The 20,804-nt window shown below is 34.0% G+C and overlaps 1 protein-coding gene across 4 annotated transcripts; it reads right to left on the minus strand.

Annotated features, from left to right (window-relative positions):
• Positions 1–622: 622 nt before the first annotated feature.
• On the minus strand, positions 623–20,161 carry LOC110100879. 4 transcript variants are annotated; one of them, XR_003701096.1, is made up of 6 exons: positions 19,712–20,161; positions 16,995–17,389; positions 16,716–16,909; positions 11,772–12,196; positions 7,122–7,173; positions 623–855 (listed from the first exon to the last, which is right to left on the minus strand). XR_003701096.1 is itself a non-coding variant. In XM_020828600.2 (5 exons), the coding sequence occupies exons 1-4, from the start codon at positions 20,122–20,124 to the stop codon at positions 11,801–11,803; spliced, it is 1,398 nt and encodes a 465-aa protein (XP_020684259.1). In that variant the 5' UTR covers positions 20,125–20,161; the 3' UTR covers positions 6,907–7,173; positions 11,772–11,800. The 4 variants fall into 4 exon arrangements, 3 of the variants coding, with proteins under 3 accessions (XP_020684259.1, XP_028551600.1, XP_020684251.1); XM_020828600.2 differs by lacking the exon at positions 623–855 and having other exon boundaries at positions 6,907–7,173; XM_028695767.1 differs by lacking the exons at positions 623–855; positions 7,122–7,173 and adding an exon at positions 11,181–11,447.
• Positions 20,162–20,804: the final 643 nt, after the last annotated feature.

Genomic DNA, 20,804 nt, shown 5'->3' on the forward strand with positions numbered 1-20,804 from the left:
AAGAGTATTGATAATTAGTTTTGATAACATGTCAAATGATCTAGATGTCCATGAATTTAAACATTTCAACAGATAAAGATACATTATGAACAAAAAGTTTGGACATTTCTTAGAGCTTGGATATAAATCTATATTAGATTATTCTATTAATTTTACTAATGCATCAATCTTGTTAAATGATGACAGAGAATTGTGCTGCTCAATTAATGGCACACCATTGATCTCTACATCATCATCATCTTCTTCTTCTTCTTCTTCTTCTATGTTAACTTACACATTTGATGGATCAATCATACCCCAAATTGTTTATATCATCAACTCCAATAAAGTCAACTTCAGAGGTTGGGATCATATTTGTAACATCAGTCTTATTTATACACACAAATATGGGATCATGAGTAAATTCATGAACCATAGATTGTAGATCCTCTCTACATCGGTTCCATTCCATATATCATATCACATAAATATTCATTTTAAAATTAGATGAAACTTAACTCCGTTTAGAGTTTAAAAGAATATACTATATGTAACACCCCACAATACCCCTTAACAGTACATGGAGTATTACTGTCATAAAATTCATCATTTGATCATAAGATCCCTTTAATACCTTTGATAATTTTTATAAAACATTTAAAAGTTCTCATTCATCTTATCAAAACGGAAGCAACTAGTAACTATAAATTTTTAACTTAAGATACTTACATATCCATTACAAAAATTCAAAGTAATACACTATTGGTTATATTACCTACCTCAAGTTTAAACATTAAATAAGGATAAAAACTAACATAACATAACTTATGGAATACTTGTCAATTTAATCTGCTAGGATCTTCTCTTTTCCCTTTCCTGTAACAACAGTCAGTAAGAAAAATACTGGTGAGCTATGAGTCTCAGTAAGCATTGCAAATTAATTAACATTTAAAGTACAATCATTGAAAATAATTAAACATTAAAATCATCAGAAATTCATAATTAACTTTAATATTTACTTCTTATGAAATTTAACTGAATATCAATTTTAATCTATAAAAGATTTGGCTAAACTTTCTTTACATTATTCAATGGAGCCCAGGTAAACCTGGCATTATCGCCATTGAATTACATAGAGGTCCCTTTTGCCTCTTTAGGGGTCCCTTTTGCCCCACCTGCTATGCAGGTATCATAATCTCTAGGGTCCCTTTTGCCCCACTTACAATGTAGTTTCATATATGGGAACCCTTTCGTCCCATCTACATTTGTAAGTTATACTTCAATTATAGCCAAACTTTACTTTTAAATTGATATTCACTAAACTTTTCAGTATACATAAGTTGTTGCATGCTTCATAATCATTTCTGTTCTAATCTGTACACAATTAAAATTGCATACCATATGCAAGTAAATTAACATCTTTCCAAAACAGTATTAAATAGGAAAACATTTAGATGAACATATTAAACCTTGTTTTACACTTACCTGATTTGAATCAGGGATCCAGAACACAAAACCGAATACAGTATATATCAGCCCTTTTACCGAATTTTTCTACAAGGAATTCTAGCACAGACCGATCTCATGCATTCAGACCGCCTGCGCGACTTCTCCTTTCATAACTGTTAATAGCCTCCTCTCCAACAACAAATTTTCACTCATCAAAATCGTGAATTGGCTTCCCCTCTTCCCAGGAAACGTCCGCCCTCCCCTTATCCAAAAGCAGAAACTGAAAACGGGCCCACCAAGCAACCAATTGTCCAAGACTTGCATCCTTTCAGACCTCTAATTATTTAAATAAAGTTTCTATTAATTAATATCATTTTATAAATTAGATAACTAAATTAAATATATTAGATAAATAAAAATTTCTTTACCCGTCATTTCAGAATATTACAATCACCCCTCCTTAATAGAATTTCGTCCACGAAATTCAACATTTCATACATCTTCAAACAGATGAGGAAATCTCAGCTTCAATTCCTCTTCTTTTTCCCAGTTAGGTTGTTTTATCGATCTATTCTTCCATTTTACATTTGCAAAAGGAATCATTTTGTTTCTCAGTTTACGAATATTCCTTTTCAATATCAATTTAGGTTCTTCTATTTAAGTTAAATCTTTTTTTTTTTTTTTTTTTTTTGAAGTTCAATATCTTTCTGAGGAATATTTTGACCTTCATTTGTAACCAATTTTCGTAGCATTGATACATGGAAAATATTATGAACATCAGACATGTTGTAGGTAATGCCAGCTTATAAGTAACTTGTCCCACTCTTTCAAGGATTTCAAATGGACCAATGTATCTAGGACTAAGCTTTCCATCATGGCCAAACCTAGCCACACCTTTCATTAGTCTCACCTTAAGGAATATAAAATCTCCCACTTCAAATTCTATCATTTTATGCTTGAGATCATAATATTTCTGTTGACAGTCTTGAGCTGCTTTTAGTTTATCTCTGATTAATCGAACCTATTTAGTAGCTTGATCTACCAACTGCGGGCCCATCAATTATCTTTCACCTATTTCAACCCAACTTAATGGAGTTCTGCACTTTCTGCCATATAAAGATTCATATGGAGCCATCTTGATACTGGATTGGTAGCTATTATTATAAATAAATTATATTAATGGAATATGATCTTCCGTGCTACCTCCAAAATTCAAAATACACAATCTCAACAAATCTTTCAGCACTTGAATTAGTCTTTGTGGATGAAAAACAATACTGAACTTCAGTTTAATGCCCAAACTTTCATGAATATTCCTCCACAGCTTGGATGTAAAACGTCCATCTCAATCTGATACAATAGCTTTGAAAATTCCATATAATCAGATGATTTCCTTCAAAATAACTTTGACAATTTCTCCACTGAATCAATTTGACAGATAGGTAGAAAATGGGCTGACTTTGTTAGTCTGTCGATTACAACCTAATTACTTTCATGTCATTGCCTTGACCTGGGAAATCCTATAACAAAGTCCATAGTTATTTCCTCCCACTTCCATTCTGGGATTGGTAGAGATTGCAAAATGTCACAGGTTTCTAATGTTCAGCTTAAACAACTTGACATTTTGCACACTTAATCATATATTCTGTTACATCTATTTTCATTCCTGACCACCAAAATAAGGTCTTCAAATCCTTATAATCTTTGTGCTTTTAGGATGGATTGAATATTCTGAATTATATGCTTCATATAAAATTTCCTGAATCAATTCTGACTCTTTTGATATTCACAAATGCATGTTACTCCTGATTCTGCCATGTTCATCAATACTGAGATCTTTTATTGATCATGATTGTACTTGCTCTATAAACTTCTAATATTAAATACTATTCTTCTGAGCTTCTTTGATTCTTTCCTCCAATGAAGGATGCACTATCATTTGATTAAGGTTAATTGGAGCTTGATCTCCTTGCACTCAGACTTCCAATTGCAAGTTTTCCATTTCTCTAATCAATCTTCCTTCATTAGTCAACATACAATTCACCTATATTTTGGACTTTCTGTTCAATGCATCAGCCACTACATTAGCTTTGCTCGGACAGTACTGGATGTCAATATCACAATCTTTTATTAATTTCAATCATCTTCTTTGTCTCAAATTTAATTTCTTCTGAGTGAAAATATATTTCAAACTCTTATGATCTGCAAAGATTTCACATCTTACCCCATACAAATAGTGTCTCCAAATTTTCAATGCAATTACTATTACAACCAATTCTAGATCATGGGTTGGATAATTCTTTTCATAAGGCTTCAAATGTCTGAAAGCGTAGGCAATCACTTTTTTTTTTTGCATTAACACAACCTAATCCTTTTAGGGATGCTTCATTGAACAACTGAAATCCTTCAGTTCCAGAAGGAATTATCATCACTGCTGCAGTTGTTAAACACTGTTTTAATTATTTAAAACTCTGCTCACAATCATCAATTCACTCAAATTTAATGTCCTTCCTTGTTATCTTAAGATAAAGGCAAAGCAATTTGAGAAAAGCTTTAAACAAATCTTCTGTAATATCTTATTAATCCCAAGAAACTTCTGACCTCTGTCATATTAGTGGGTCTTGACCAGTCTACTACTGCTTCGATCTTTTCTGGATCTACTGATATTCCTTCTTTAATGACAATGTGTCCCAAAAATGAAATTTTCTTTAACCAGAACTCACATTTGGAATATTTATCAAACAATTTATGTTGTCTTAAGAGTTCTAACACAATGTTCAAGTGATCCACATGATCTTTTTCATCCTTGGTATAGATTAAAAATGTCATCAATAAACATAATTACAAATTGATCTAGATAAGGTTTGAAAATTCTGTTCATCATATCCATGAATACTGTAGGGGCATTGGTTAAATCAAATGACATAAACAAAAATTCGTAGTGCCCATATCTGGTGTCAAAAACAGTCTTCTCAATATCACATTCTTTCACCCTAACTTGATGATAACCTGATCTCAAGTCAATCTTGAAAAATACATAAGCATTTGCCAACTGATCAAATAGATCGTCAATTCTAGAAAGATGTGTTTATTTTTTTTTTATTACCACCTTATTTAATTCTCTGTAATCTATACAGAGTCTCATAGAACCATTTTTTTTTATCAAATAACACTGGTGCACTCCAAGGAGATGAACTAGGTCTGATAAAACCCTTTTCAATTAGTTCAACCAACTGACTTTTCAACTATTGTAATTCCTTGGTTGTCATTATGTAAGGTGATTTCACAATGGGATTTGTTTCAGGTTTAAGATTTAATAAAAATTCCACTTCTCTTTCTGGAGGTAAATCCTTCCATTCCTCAGAGAATATATCAACAAATTCATTCATTATAGGAATGAAATTTATATCATCACTTTTCTCTTTAGTTGCTTCTAACTTTACTAAGAAAATCATGTCACCCGCTCTTAGACTTTTATGCACCTAACTAGAAGCAATTAATGAGGAAACAATTCCCCTTTCACATTAGAAATCAAATATATCTCCTCCAGGCAAATCAAACCTAACAATTTTCTTCCAACATTCTATGGTGGCAAAATATCTAACCAACCAATTCATTTCCAAAATTACTTCAAACTCCACTAATTGAAGTACTATCAAGTTTACTTAAAACTTTATGCAGCTATCATAAAATTGACTGAACATATAGGACTAACATTTAAATGATCACCCACAGGTAATCTAACACTCACTCCGGGAGTAAAAATAACACGCTTTACATGTAATTGCTCACAAAACATCTCATATATAAATAAATGCTACGCACCAGAATAAAAAAAAAAGTACTCTAATAGATAAATATGAGATATTTAACGTACATGTAACCACCTCAGGAGAGTCCTTGGCCTCTTGAGAAGTCAAGGCAATTACTCAAGTAGGTGCTGATCTGACTACTTCTCTTTAGGTTTCTCCTTTTCTTCAAAGCAGGTTAATGCATCTGTGATCTGGCACATCTGTACTTATTTGTCTTCTAACTGCCTCTAAATTCTATGCCTCCTTGAACATTCTTTGGACAACTTCTCTTGATATGACATGATTCTCCACACATATAATATTTTCCTGAATTTATCAGGCATCTTCCTAGATGAGACTTTCCACAAGTTGCACAAACTGGTATCACAGGAACCCTTGTAGACTACTGCTGTGGCTTATGATAAAATTTCTATCTTTTTGATGATCCACTCCTATGGTCACCTTGTCTCTTTCTATCATTATTATCACATTTCTGGTTCACCACTTCTATGTCATTCTCCAACAATCTGGCACTTTCAACCAGTTCAGAAAATTCTTTTATGCGAAGAGAGTTTAAAGGTTGTCTCAATGAATTCCTCAAATCCTTCAGGAATCTATAACACTTTTCCTCTGGAGTATTGATAAGATGTGGAGCATACCTTGACTTGGCTATAAATTCTGCTTCTTACTGTATAACATTCTTTGTTCCTTGTTTAAGATTTACAAAACTTTTCTGCATTGTCTGCCTTGCTGATGGAGGAACATACCACTCTCTGAAGACTTGCTCAAATTCTTCATACATAATTTATTCCTCTGATCTACCTCTGAATTTCTCCAGTTGTTGTCCCCTCCACTATCTTTCTGCTTCACCTTCTAGCATAAAGCTTGCTAGAGATACACGTCGATTCTTAGGACATCTTATTATATTTAAGACATTCTCTATCATGATAATCCAATATTCAGCACTTCTTGCATCTACTTCTCCTTTAAATAATGGAAGTTTTAAACTCTGGAAAAGCTTTAGATGCTTATCCACTTATGCACTAGCAAGATCACCTGCCTTAACATTTATACTACTACCAGGAGTGGTAGGACTGATCGGTGTAACTACAGGTGGAACCACAGGTACTACAGATCCCACCATAGACTGCATCTTTTTCATCATATGCATCAACATACTGATCATTTGTATTTGCACTAGGTTCCCTGACATTTCATTAACTGCATTAGATACTACTAGTGTAGGATCTATACTGGGTGCACTGCCTCCTACTGGTGCAACATTTTTAGGATCATCAGAGATCCTAACAAGCTGAGATGACTGACCCTCAATCTCTTTAGGTATTCTATCAGCCATTATATCTACAATGCATTACATCAAAAGTTGTACATTTATAATCATGTATTCCTAGCTAGAGGTTATTTTCATATGCTTACTTACAAGCCAAAATAAGGTTACATATAATTCCAATGAAGTTAGACTTAGCTCTAACTTAAAAATACTACACTTACCTAGGCTCTGTAGTCATTCCATCAGATCTTATTTTAAATTTATAGACAACTTAATTTGCTTATGCTTCTGTAATTAAATCCTCAGAACCTTAAATCTTTGCTCTGATACCACTTTTGTAACACCCCACAATACCCCTTAACAGTACATGGAGTATTACTGTCATAAAATTCATCATTTGATCATAAGATCCCTTTAATACCTTTGATAATTTTTATAAAACATTTAAAAGTTCTCATTCATCTTATCAAAACGGAAGCAACTAGTAACTATAAATTTTTAACTTAAGATACTTACATATCCATTACAAAAATTCAAAGTAATACACTATTGGTTATATTACCTACCTCAAGTTTAAACATTAAATAAGGATAAAAACTAACATAACATAACTTATGGAATACTTGTCAATTTAATCTGCTAGGATCTTCTCTTTTCCCTTTCCTGTAACAACAGCCAGTAAGAAAAATACTGGTGAGCTATGAGTCTCAGTAAGCATTGCAAATTAATTAACATTTAAAGTACAATCATTGAAAATAATTAAACATTAAAATCATCAGAAATTCATAATTAACTTTAATATTTACTTCTTATGAAATTTAACTGAATATCAATTTTAATCTATAAAAGATTTGGCTAAACTTTCTTTACATTATTCAATGGAGCCCAGGTAAACCTGGCATTATCGCCATTGAATTACATAGAGGTCCCTTTTGCCTCTTTAGGGGTCCCTTTTGCCCCACCTGCTATGCAGGTATCATAATCTCTAGGGTCCCTTTTGCCCCACTTTAAAAAACCTCATATTATATTTTGCATCAAAATGCAAATAAATAAGATCTAGGCATATAAGTGATCTCATTTTTAATATAAAAAACATAAATCAAGAGCATAATTATAAAAACTTATTCTTAAAAAGTTAAGGAATGAAATACAAACTAAAAATCAGATTCTACATTAAAATGTAGGGAGAAGAGGAGATTTACAGAGGCCGATTCAAGCCGGAATGAACAAGGTCAACAGTAAGCTCGACCGAGGTTTAGAAAACGAGAGAGGTAAAAAGATGGGTTGGGCTACTATAATGTAGGCTTTTGCAATGATTTTAATTATTGTCATGATAAAGATAAATTGTTGCTCATTTGATCTAGAACTTTGCAAGGTATGTCTTATTATAGCAGTAGTTTGGCTATTGCTATTTTTTATAATAAAAATAACAATTTTTAAAACCATTGCTAAAGGCTACAATCAGCATGTTTAGAAACGTAACTAAGAAATGCTACAATTAAGGTAATATTTTTAGTTTCTCGAGGGCTAAAGTTATACGGATAAAATATTTTAATGATAATAACCATAAAAACACAACCCAAACTACTAAGACAACCGTCATGTTTTTTTTTTTAACATTAGAAATTGTATATTCCGTCGTCATAAGCAATAATCACAAAGTATTGGTCTGAGTCACCAAACTACAAATCACCAAACATTGGAAGCCAAGTAATGACCAAATTAACGAAGTACTAAACAGTCTCAGAAAACTAGAAATTACTAAAGAATCTAAACCGTAGAGATGTTGCGCCTAAACTACATTCAGTAAAGCTCCCCTTATGGATGTGGATGAGACAATATGTTTTTGGATATGAGATGCTCAGAACATGATTGTTCTCAATTTGGCTTTCATCAAGAAAAGAGTCATCAGAGTGATCGATGGAGCCTTTGTCCATGATAATAGCACAAGTGGAGCAGGCAACGACTCTGTAGGAATAAAACAGCTCAATTCCGGCATACTCAATTATGTTTAGAATGTAGGCATCATCAGAGGCTTCAAACTCATTCTTCATGCCATCTGGCCCATTACATTTATCCTTGTTGATTGTGATTGCAGTAGCCTTGAAGTAGTTTGATTTTTAGGGCACAAAGGCTTTTGAAATGGGCCTTGTGAAACCTAGTAACTCAACAGGCTTCACTAACATGGAGGGATTGGGCATCTGATATCTCTTTGAAAGGAGCAGGAAGTAGAAACAGGAATAATCGACATTGTGAGTACTTGTAGCTGTAGGACACCTCCAAAGTTGGATTTAATTTAGGTGGGGAAAGGCAGAGCCACCAAAGGGCTAATTGGATAGATAAGCCTACACTAGAATTCGAGAGTTGGGAATTATCACTCGGCAACGATGCTCAATAATTATCTAATATTCAGCACTTAGTTGTCTACCAATTAAAATCCACCAAACATATCAAAAAATTCAACTCATGTTTGGATTCACTTTTATTTTCTATATTTTGGTTTTCTACTTTCAAAAACAGACATTAGAGTAAAAAAAATATATGCTTGACAATATGATCCATTTCTTATTTTTTAAACAAAAAAGATTATTTTTTGAAATTGTGAAAAACATCCTTATGTGTTTTTATATGTTTTGAAGGAAGCCTAAGTTAGCATTTTTGGTAAATTCATTTTAGGTAGATTAGACTAATAAAACAAACCGGGGAGTTATTAGGTTAATTAAGGATTATTTCTTATTATATTTAGGATCAGTAAGATTCAACGTTGTCTAATTATGATAATTAAGGATAAAATAATTAATTAAAGTAATTAATCATTAAGTAAATTTTAAAGTTAAATAGAAGCTAATTAAGGTTTTCAATTAAACATAATTACAATAGATTTATCAGAATAAATTAATGAACTAACTAGTAAAAAGATAGTTAATTATCATTGATTAATGATTAATTTGATTTAATAAAGAGATTATTTAATACTAAATGCTGATAGGCAAGCATTAGATAATTAACTGTTTACTTATTTGAAGTAATTTGTAATTAATAAGTTATTCAGCCTACTTAAGGTTATTCTTAAAATAATTAATATTTTCTTATTTCTAATAAAGCTAATTAAGCCTAAGATAAACAATTAACTCACAATTAATAAGAATAATCAGTAATTACGAATTTACTTAACCTAATTAGAAACTGATTTAATAATGATTAAGATCGATACTTATTATTGTTATTCAATTATGATAATTAAGTATGGAATAATTAATTACTCAAATTAATTAAAAAGTAATCATTTTTATAATTAATTTTTATAATTAATTATGACTTAATTAATAATTTAATTAAGTTATTAAAATTTAAGTAACCCACCCTTCTTTCAATCATTTAAAGTTGATAAACATAGCTCACCTTGATCTGTTAGTTGAGAGCTTTGGATACTAATCAAGAGATATTGGGTTCAATGCTCGGATATGTGGTGTATGTGTGTGGGAGTTTGCCTTAATGGCTCAAATATCCTAAAAAAATTGATATAATTAAATACTAATTAAATTATGATTTTACTAATTAAATATACAGTTAACTAAACAAGTTACTAATTATTTAAAGATTATGATAGAAATTTAAATTAAGGCTTCAATAGGTTTTACAAGTGATAATTAGTGCTCTATGATGCATAGATACGGACACTGCGACACAGACATGACATGACAAGGACACGGGACACATCAATTATTGAAAATAGAGGACACAAACATGAGTTGGACATGGTTTCATAATTTTTATATTTTAAAAATAGTGAATAAAAATTGAATAAGTTTAATATTTAAAATAATTTAGAAATACCAAGTCATTTAACTAGAATTTATTCTTAAAAAGTTTTTATATTTAAATAAATAAAAATTTTAAATACAAGAAATTATATTTAAAAAATTTTATAAAATATATAAGACATGCGTCTCAAACACGTGTATCAAATTTGTATTTAATATTTTTTGAAATTGGACACATTTTTTGCGTGTCCGATGCGTGCTATGTCAGATACGTGTCGGACACTGCATGCCTCTTTGAGAAGAAATGTCGGTGCATCATATAGTGCTTTGATGAGTAAAATATGAATTAAATGGACTTAATTATCATAAATAAAAATAATGATTATATTTTTATACTAATTTTCAAAATTGTATTCTATTTTTTGTTTCTGGGAACAAAAAATAAGTAGAGCATCCAAACATATTTTTCATTTTGAGTGAAAACATAAAATAAATTAGAAATAAAATAAAAATCCAAGTATGATCTTAAATATTAATATTTCTGTATGGACATTCTAGAAACAAAAAAAATTCAATCCATATGCAATTTTTTTTTCCTAAGCCAAGTATTTTCAGAATTGCAAAGAACATACAACTCAATTAACATAATCATGCCAAAAATGGACAGATTTTTAATTGATTGGTTGTATATCTAGAAAGTCGCAAGCTATTTTAGCATATAAAAAATATTGAAAATAAATTACCGAATAATACTTAATAATATTATACAATATGCATCGATAATGATTAATTGGAGGAAAATTTCTTCCACATGTCAAAAAAATGCAAACAAAATTGTATATTGACAGAACAATCTGGAAAATAAAGAAATGTGCAATCAAAACAAATTCGTAGTAGTTTTAATACTTTTTGTTGGAAGTACATTTCATTATTGTGGAAATAAGTACATTTCATTATTGTGGAGAGATGACAGTAATTTTGGTCTCTCCAAAATTATCCATATTCACTCCTCCATTGATGACCAACATAAGGAATTTCAATGAAATTGAAACCAGGACTAAGTGAATTTCTCGTAGAAGAGTATTACAATTATTTCTCAACAACATATTAGTTGTACTCAAAACACCATTCTCGATGCAGATGAAATTAGTTGAAGCACATAACATTAAAGTCCTGATGGTACACAAGCCAAGATGCATAATTAAACTGTCAAATTTAATTGATTAGTGAAACACGAATTATGATCTTTCCCTAAACCGTAGTAGCCTGGTTTTTTGGAAGGTAAACTATAAAAGATGAATAAACACAACTGAATACTAGTTTTTCTCGAGGGAATCAAACAGGGAAAAAAAATTGTCTTAAAAACTCCCTAACATACAAGCCAATGCCCCATACTCTAGCAAATGATGATTTATCAGCCCAAGTAAACCTTTCAAAATACGAAATGCTAGAATGGGAGAAAAATACCATTAGCTAAAATTACAGAAAATAGCTCACCAGGAATCCTGCAATAATCTTGTGAGAGATCAGCCATCACTAGTCAACGTGAATGCGAATAAAACAGTGGCGAGGCTGAAAGAAGTGGCAATTACTGCAAACACATATATCATCCATTGGGGGAAACCTCCTCGCTCTTGGCCGGCCAACTCCACTTCCTTCAAGAGTTCTCTTATATCATCTATGTCTGAGTCCTTTACTGCTTGTGTTAGTCTACCTTGAAGTTCATCGAGCCTGGCGAGTCGTTTGGATTTAGAAGTGTCTTTGTTCGACCATATAAAGCCGGTCATCTTCCATAAAAGAATACCAACATAGATAGCAACAACAACATCCACACTATAATGGTGGCGTTCACGAATCTCCCTCTGTGCACTATGGAGGACTAGGAACCATATCAAAGCAGACGTCCAACCTCCGTAAGCTTCCTGGAATTTGAAATTTCCAAAAAAACATGGGAATAAGGTTGAGTTGTTTAACTACTAGGCCTGATGCACAAGTCCACTAACTAAATGTGTGTACATCAATTACATCAATTAATGAAACTAATTATGTGTTCAAGAAAACTCACTCACGTGTGGGTGACCTAAGAAAGAAATATTTGTGCACAGCTAGACGCATTTGCCGGTCCTTCTTATGTCAATTTTGACTCTCAAACTACCCATACACTGCAGGGGTATAGGTGACATAGAATGGCTCACTGTTTTAGGTTTCCAATGCTATCTAATATAAGTGCCAGAAATCATACAAAATGCATATAAAATTCACAAGTCAAACTATTCTTCCAAAAAATATATTGAATATCTTGACAAAGAAAAAAAATATAATGGAAATGAATTCGAGTAAAAACTCAATAGTAAAGCACGAATAAGAATCAAGAAAGCCACACACAAAATTGAAATTCATGCACTTGACAAACACCTAGATTGAAGTTAAATCTGACAAACACAATCACACTATCAAACCAATAATGAAAGCATAGAAAAGTAAAGGAGAAAAAATAGGAAGAAAGGAAATAATTCACCAAAATCATTAAGTCTCATGCTTGTATAAAAAGAAAATCTCTCCAAGAATTCTTCAAGCCACTCATTTGATCAAGGGACTAAATTCCAAATGCAAGTGAATGGTTTTTTTTTTTTATTTGATTTGAAATAATGAATGTAGTGTAAAGTCCAAAAATTATGGCGGCTAGCAAGGGAGGTGGTGGTGGGGTGGTGACCGGCAACAGGTGGTGGCTTCAGTCGTGGTGGTGGCCAGCGGAGATGGCTGGCAGTGGTGGTGATTGGTGGCGGCCGACAACGGATTGTGACGGCCGACGGAGGGTGGTAGTGGCCCAACGGCGAGTGGTGGTGGTCGGCGACGGTGGTGGTGGTGGTGGTCAGTGACGGGTGGTAACAGACACTAGTGGAGGTGGTGGAGGCCGGCGGTGGTGGTCGGCGGTGTTGGTGTCTGGTGGGGGTGGCGACGGTGGGTGGCAGCATCGGCTGGTGGTGACCGACGCGGAGGTGGGCAGCGATCAGACAAGCTTGCTTGTGGTTTAAACAGTTCTCACTCAAAATTGGGCAAGTTTGATTTACTTCAAAAATAAACTAAAATGATTTGCATTACACTTACTTTACTTTGCTCCACTTTGTATTCCAACCAAACACCAAAATTTTCAAAACCGCTGCATTTGAAATACTTTACATCACTTTGTAAAGTATTCCAATCAAACAGCACCTATATTTAGCAAATCAAGTTTATTTGTAACACGTAACATACTACTAATCAAACATGTCTAGTGAGACGACCACAAAATGACATAAATTATAAGCATCATAGAATAATGAGTTTCAATTGAATGAAGTCAACATCCAATTTTAAAATAAATAAATTCTATGAATATCAATGAATAATCCCTTTTCTATTTATAGCAACCTTCAAAATTAACATCGTAGACAAAAGGGACCCTTTAGCAATATCATGGATGAAACTTAATCAGCATCAACAGTCAACATCCAATTTTCAAATAAATAAATTCTATGAATATCAATGAATAATCCCTTTTCTATTTATAGCAACCTTCAAAATTAACATCATAGACAAAAGGGACCCTTTAGCAATATAATGGAGGAAACTTAATCAGCATCAACCTATAGAAAAATCAAAATCTACAAGAATTTCAATAGAAAATTCTTTCACTTTCATTGATGTAGAATCCAAGATGAATAATGAACAAAAAAGGCCAACAAAGCCTGAAAATTTTTGTTATCAAAGAAAAGCTTAGAAGAACACCTTCACCGTTTAAATTTGTTTTGTAACAAACATTCAACTATGGTCATTTAATATATAAACCTCTTAAGTAAATAAAATCATTGAATACCATGCAATATTATGATGGACCAGCTAATTTGATTGAGAGGGAATTAAGAAGTTTCCTAATCAAGAGGGAGCCATTTAGGAAGGTTCTTAATCAAAATGAATTAATTAGAAGATGTTTCCTAATTGAAGATAGCATATTTGGGGGATGATTTGGGGACCGATATAGAGGAGATTAATTAGGAAATATTTTCTAACTGAATAGGACTGATTTAGAGAGGATTAATTAGGAGATGTTTTCTAATTGAAGAGGATAGATTTTGGGGTTGATTTAAGGGCTGATTTGGAGGGGAAATAATTAAGAAAATATGACAAATTTTGGAGGGAATTGGGAAAGGGCTATTTGGGTATTTAATGTTTATTGTTTGCTTTAAGCAAGATATTTTACTAGGGTTAGGGGGAGGTCTTGTTTTATGAAATTGTAGTGTTTTTAGGGTGCTTTGGGCTCTAGCGGCGTTTAGAGATTTTAGAGAGCCGGATCTTCCTCTCCAATTGAAGATCCAATTGTATCTTATCTTTTTCTTTCATATACAATTCAATAAAAAGTGTTCTTGAGTGTTATTCTTCTTCGTTTACTTGTTGCCGATTTCTGTTTTGCTGAAATTGAAAATTTAGCCAAGGAATTTCACAAGTTCTGCATCTTCTTCCTATCAAATCAGTATCAGAGCTATTCGATTCGGGCACCCATGGCTGGAAGAAAAGTAGAAGTATTGAAATGGGAGATCGAACAATTAAAATCAGATTGCGTAGAAAAGATTTCAGATTTCAAAAAGTTATTTTCAATCATCCATGAGAAGATCAATGAAAAGTTCATCATAATGGAGGAGATGATGAGAAAGATGTTTGAGTTCCAAACCAAAACGGCATCATCGGAGGCAGAGGAGCCACCAGCTACCAAGGGAGTGGAGGAAACCCTAATCCGATAAGGAAGGGAAAGATCATGAGGTGGAAATGTTGGGGGAAGAAAAGGAGATGCCACATTTGGAGCCACTTCCCAGGAGAGGAAAGGGTGAAGGAGTGGAACTTTTAGTGGAGCTACAGAATTTGGAAGGAGAAAAAAATGGGAAGAAGATAGATGAACCAGACAACATCGAGGGGTGTTCCAGCAAGTTTAAGGGTTGAATCCTTCACAAGAACTAGAGTATGTTATCATCTTGAAGGAAGGAGTCCCACCTATCAGTGTTCGTCAATTTCGTCAACATCAAATCCAAAACGAAGAGATTGAGAAATTAATCAAGGAGATGCTCGAGGCAGGGATCATTCGACCCAATGTCAGATCAATTTTCAATCCAGTGCAATTAGTCAATGCTTCAGCAGCAGTTTTGTTCGTTCCACCTTGAGGACAATGTCGTACTTTGGGAGGAAAGCATTGATGGACTAGCTGATTTCATTAGGAGGGAATTAAGAAGTTTCATAATCAAGAGGGAGTTGTTTAGGAGGATAGCATATTTGGAGGCTGATTTGGGGGTCGATTTAGAGGGGATTAATTTAGAAATATTTTCTAATTGAAGAGAGCAAATTTGAGGGCTGATTTGGAGGGGATTAACTAAGAGATGTTGCCTAATTGAAGATGGCAGATTTGAGAGCTGATTGGAGGGGAAATAGTTAAGGTAATATGGCAGATTTAGGAGGGAATTGGGGGAGAGTTGTTTGGGTATTTGTTGTTTATTGTTTGCTTTAAGTAAGAGATTTTACTAGGGTTAGGGCAAGGTTTTGTTTGCTGAAATTATAGTGTTTTTAGGATGCTCTGGGCTCTAGCAGCGTCTAGAGATTTGGGAGAGCTGGATCTTCCTCTCCATTTGAAAATCTAACTGTATTTCGTCTTTTCTTTCATATATAATCCAAAAAAAGTGTTCTTGAGTATTATTCTTCTTCGTTTACTTGTTACCGACTGTTTTGTTGAAATTGTAAATTCAACCACGGAATTTCACAAGTTTTGCATCCACTTTCTATTATATTATTTCATTCTCCATAAAATAGGGTTTAGGGTGGAGGAATGCATCGGGCTTGTTGTGTAATAGAAAAGTACCCCTCAAACTTAAGGGAAAATTCTATAAGATGGTAGTGAGGCCTGCAATGCTTTATGGTGATGAATGTTGGCCATTAAAAGAGAAGCATAATACTAAGTTAAGTGTGGTAGAGATGAGGATGCTCAGGTGGATGAGTGGCTGTACCCTTAGAGATAGGATACGAAATGAGCATATACGTGAAAAGGTTGGAGTAGCTCCAGTAGAAGGTAAGATTAGAGAGAGTCACCTTAGATGGTTTGGTCACATAAAATGACGGCCTTCCAATGACCCGATTAGGAGCGTAGAGTTATTAGATTTGACCTATGTTAAGAGAGGTAGAGGCAAACCTAAAAAGACTTGGTTAGAAAATATTAGGAATGACTTTTTTTTTATTAGATTTAAATGAGAATTTGACATTTAAAAGGACACAATAGAGAAAAAGGATTCATGTAGTGGGATAAAGGCTTGATGTTGTTGTTGTAGTATTCTCCATAAAATAAATTAACACAAAAATCAATATAAGAGGTCAAATAAACGCACCCAGAACTATAATAACACTATTGTTAGAGATAGGGAATACCATCCATGCCATAGCAGTCAGCACTGCAACAAGCATATGACCACTATACATCAGGTCATTACAACCACCGCCAGCTTTTTTCAACAATTGGTACCATGTAGATCCCTCAGCGACATTAGGTCTTAATATATCTATTAAGAAACTCATCTTTCCCCAGTCTGGCCGATATTCAGCAGGATAATCCTTAACAGTTGCTATAAATGAAAACCAACAGATATAGCTAAATTACTTTGAGTCATTAAGGTACATAAATATAAGTTTAAAAGGAAAAATACTCACCAAAATGATTATCACTTTGTATTAGCATACGAATAGTATTAGGATCAGAAGCATATGGAACATAATATTTTTGAGCCCAAGGATGAGGATGTGCTGGGACAGAAAATCTTGATGAAGCACACCAAGGTCGAACTGAAGGAAGAATTGTAGACACAAAGGTTATGGCTCGTAGAAGACGACCTATAGCCATTGTGAACATATACCTTGCAGCAAGCCCCAAACCAGGGGCCCTAATAGAGTTAAATAATACAGAGAATCCTAGCATAATGAATAACATTAGAAAATGATGTAGCCCAACAATGTGAGCCCGAAGTATATCAACCACCAATTGAGGAAGTTTCTCATTCAATGATAATAACAACCATTGGCCAGTATCAGGAAGAGGAGATGCAGATCTGAGAAAAAGAATGAATGATTATTTACTTCAACAGCAATTGAATGACATACAAAAGAAAATACCATAACTTTTTTCACAATCATGCCAATATTGAAATGCTGTGGCATTTTTCTCTATAAAAAATAAGTCCACATTAAAAAAAGAAAAAAAAAAAACTTAGCAAAGAAGTTTGACAATTCCATGAGAGAAAAAAAAAATGGGAGAAGAAATGACCATGAACTTGAATTAAAAAGCACAGAAAGGAAATAATAATAAATTAATGCTATCTATAAAATTAAAATAATTTTCTTTCAAATCAACTTTATAACTAAGTTGTAATAAATAACTTGTTAGGTTTATATTTGTAGCATGGTTAGTCAACAATAAATTACCATACAGTAGAAGGAAGAAAATAAGTAGGATGAAGACGATGAGGAGGAAACATCAAGCAATACCTTCAGCCAAAAAGGTTCCTACTCTGAAGTAAGCTTATTTATTATTAATAAAAAAAGATTAAAAAAAAATCCATCAAAACAACAAAATAAAATTAAATCTATCTATTACTAGATGTCTATCCAAGTTTGAAGGATTGTCATATGATTTGCCCATGCTTCGCATTCATCTTCAATTATCCAGGTGGCAATATAAGTGAATTTTCCTTGTTGATCAACTATAAGCCACACTGGCTATATACTCACACTGATCATAGGCTTGTAGCTAACATGAAAGAACTAATACAAAAAGTGAAATTGATTGAGCATCCACACCAGTAACAGATATAAATTATTTGAGGTTAGAAAATGTTATGGTAACAGAAATACTTCACACTAAATTTTATATAATAGTAATATTTGGCAGAAAATTGAATATATAGGAACTAGAACCTATCGTCATCCAAATGTGATGAGTCCACTAGCTCGTAGCCTCGTCCTTCTAGTTCATTTGAAGATTTTCTAAGAAAACCTTAAGATGTATGCATGCAAGAGTATAACCACATTCAAATTCTATGTTAACCAAAAATAATGAGCCTATAAATGGCATTACTTAATGCAATTTATTGTCTTATGATGTTGTTCCAAAAATGAATCAAACAAGATGGATCGTTGTCTCAATGATAATCAAATCAATCGAGATCAAGAAAAAACAAAAAGTTTTCAATGATACAAATTATCGTGAAGCAAGGAAGAAAAGAGAAGGAAAGAAAGAGTTAAGGTAATTATAATAAAACTTTTTTAGCCAAAAAGTTCCTCTTGCATTATATAGATAAGGCCAATTTGTATTAAAATATTGGTTAAGAAAAACAACCTAAATTTGCCTAAACCATTACATGAGGAAAAAAAATTTGTAGAATAAACTAAAACATAAAATTTTTTGGAATTTTTATCATGATCATTATACGTGCATGCTCCTCTGAGTCCCACCATGAGCACTTTTAAGTTGACACAAGCGATGCAAGTTGGTCTCCCTAAGCAGGGGTTTGAGCAGCAATTTTGCTTCCATAAGGTTTGAACCTCCATGAGGCAAAAGGATGAAAGACAAAACAATAATATGCGGCTATGTGCTTCTCTAAATATAAAACACTTCAAACATGTGGAGTACCTCTAGCTTAAGCCAAAAACAAAACATAGTACCCTCTTGCCTAGCCTATAGACACTTACGAATACAATTCCTGCCAAGAGATCAATTCGAACGGGCTAAACCTATTGCACCTGAGAAATGTGTGCATGAAAAGTTCAAAATCAAGAAAAACACATGATTTCAGCTATATGCAAGAGGTATCCAATTAGAGATCAAAATCGTTTAGAAATTTTAATGGCATACCAACAGCATGTTCAAAACAATGTCCTAGAGCGCCCAATGGAGTATTTGACACAACATGACAGCCCTCTAGAAGTGCATCATAGCCTATTTTACAGTCACATCAAAGCTCACCAAGCTTGTATTTCTCATGTCGCTTTTAAGTCAACTAAAGTTTTTCAAAGCATGTTGTGTTTTCAGTATTCATACTTCAAGTCGCTGGTTGCTGTGAAAAGACGATTTCAGTGCAGAAAAGGTGAAGTTCAAGCATAGAGAGTGAACCCATCTCCAGCAACTCAAAAATATTGCAGGTGAAGCTGCTTAATGCAGCAATCTTGACTCTTGTATCGCAATTTCGGTTTTTTTTTTTTTCTGTCGGTACCTAACAATATTATACAGCATATTTCCAAGCAAGAAAACTCGCGTCTTGAGGACATCCCTTGGTGCTTTCGACCCTCGAGATTCAGAGACAGTTGAGCAATCAACAGATAGGAAACAGTAAAAAAAATTTCTAAGAAATCTAGGTCTCTGTATCGTTTATTACACGTGCCAATCGAGGCCGAGCACAGCGGTGGAGAATCTAACGGATAAGGCTTCAAAGAGAAGAGCGGAGAGCATGATGATGAGAGAAGCGAGGAAGGGAATTGCTGCTCGGAGTTCAGCCGTCCAATTTCGGTAGAACGGGACACGGGTAACGGCGGCGAGAGAGAGCGCGATCCAGAGGGCGGGCTGAAGACGTTCGTGCCATGAGGGGGACAAGTATCGGAGGTAGTCCACTGACACGTAGGAGATCGCTGCCAGGCCGAGGCCCCCGTTCTCTCTCAGCAACCTCCAAGAAGACCGAGCACGCTTATCATTCCTCCCCATCACTCTTCCCATTTCTTCATCGAACAGCTTGCCGACCCTTATTTCGCAGAGGAAAAGGGGCAGAAAGATGGGCGACTGGTCATGGGGCATCGGTCTCCTGGGCCGGTTTTTCCCCAATTCTAGCGCGGGCACGACCGGTTAGGCCGGCTAGGCCGGATTGCCTAATTAACTCTACAGAGTGCTAGTTGAAATTCGGGCTTACATAGGAACAATTGTTACGTCCTCTGACCTGACGTAGAGATACGTTCGGCCGCCAATAACATGTCGCCACGTGCTCTCTCTTTACCGTGCGGCCCGACGACTTGACCCAGAGCGGAACCCGGGAATGCTATGTTCGCGATTTTCTCGGTATTGCTCGGTATTTGCTCGGTATTGCTTTGCAAAAACAAGAAATACCGCTCTATGAAGACCAAAACTATACAAAAACCGAGTTGTACCGAGTTTTTCTACAACTCGGTATTTGCTCAGGATTTGCTCGGTATTGTTAGGGATTTGCTCGGTATTGCTAGGTATTTGCTCGGTATTGCTAGGTATTTGCTCGGTATTGCTAGAAAAAACTAGGTACAACTCAGTATTTGCTCAGGATTTGCTCGGTATTGCTAAGGATTTGCTCGGTATTGCTAGGTCGGTATTGCTAGAAAAAACTAGGTACAACTCAGTATTTGCTCGGTATTGTTAAGGATTTGCTCGGTATTGCTAGGTATTTGCTCGGTATTGCTAGAAAAAACTAGGTACAACTCAGTATTTGCTCAGGATTTGCTCGGCATTGC

Source organism: Dendrobium catenatum, unplaced genomic scaffold, assembly GCF_001605985.2.
Source record: "Dendrobium catenatum unplaced genomic scaffold, ASM160598v2 fragScaff_scaffold_672, whole genome shotgun sequence".
NCBI lineage: Eukaryota > Viridiplantae > Streptophyta > Magnoliopsida > Asparagales > Orchidaceae > Dendrobium > Dendrobium catenatum.

Coding starts and splice junctions, on each gene's coding strand:
- LOC110100879 (XM_020828600.2), bottom strand. CDS start 20,124: ATGCCCCATGACCAGTCGCCCATCTTTCTGCCCCTTTTCCTCTGCGAA. Junction 16,910..16,994: donor ACAAAGTGATAATCATTTTG/GTGAGTATTTTT, acceptor TTTCATTTATAG/CAACTGTTAAGGATTATCCT. Junction 12,197..16,715: donor TGACTGCTATGGCATGGATG/GTATTCCCTATC, acceptor TTCAAATTCCAG/GAAGCTTACGGAGGTTGGAC.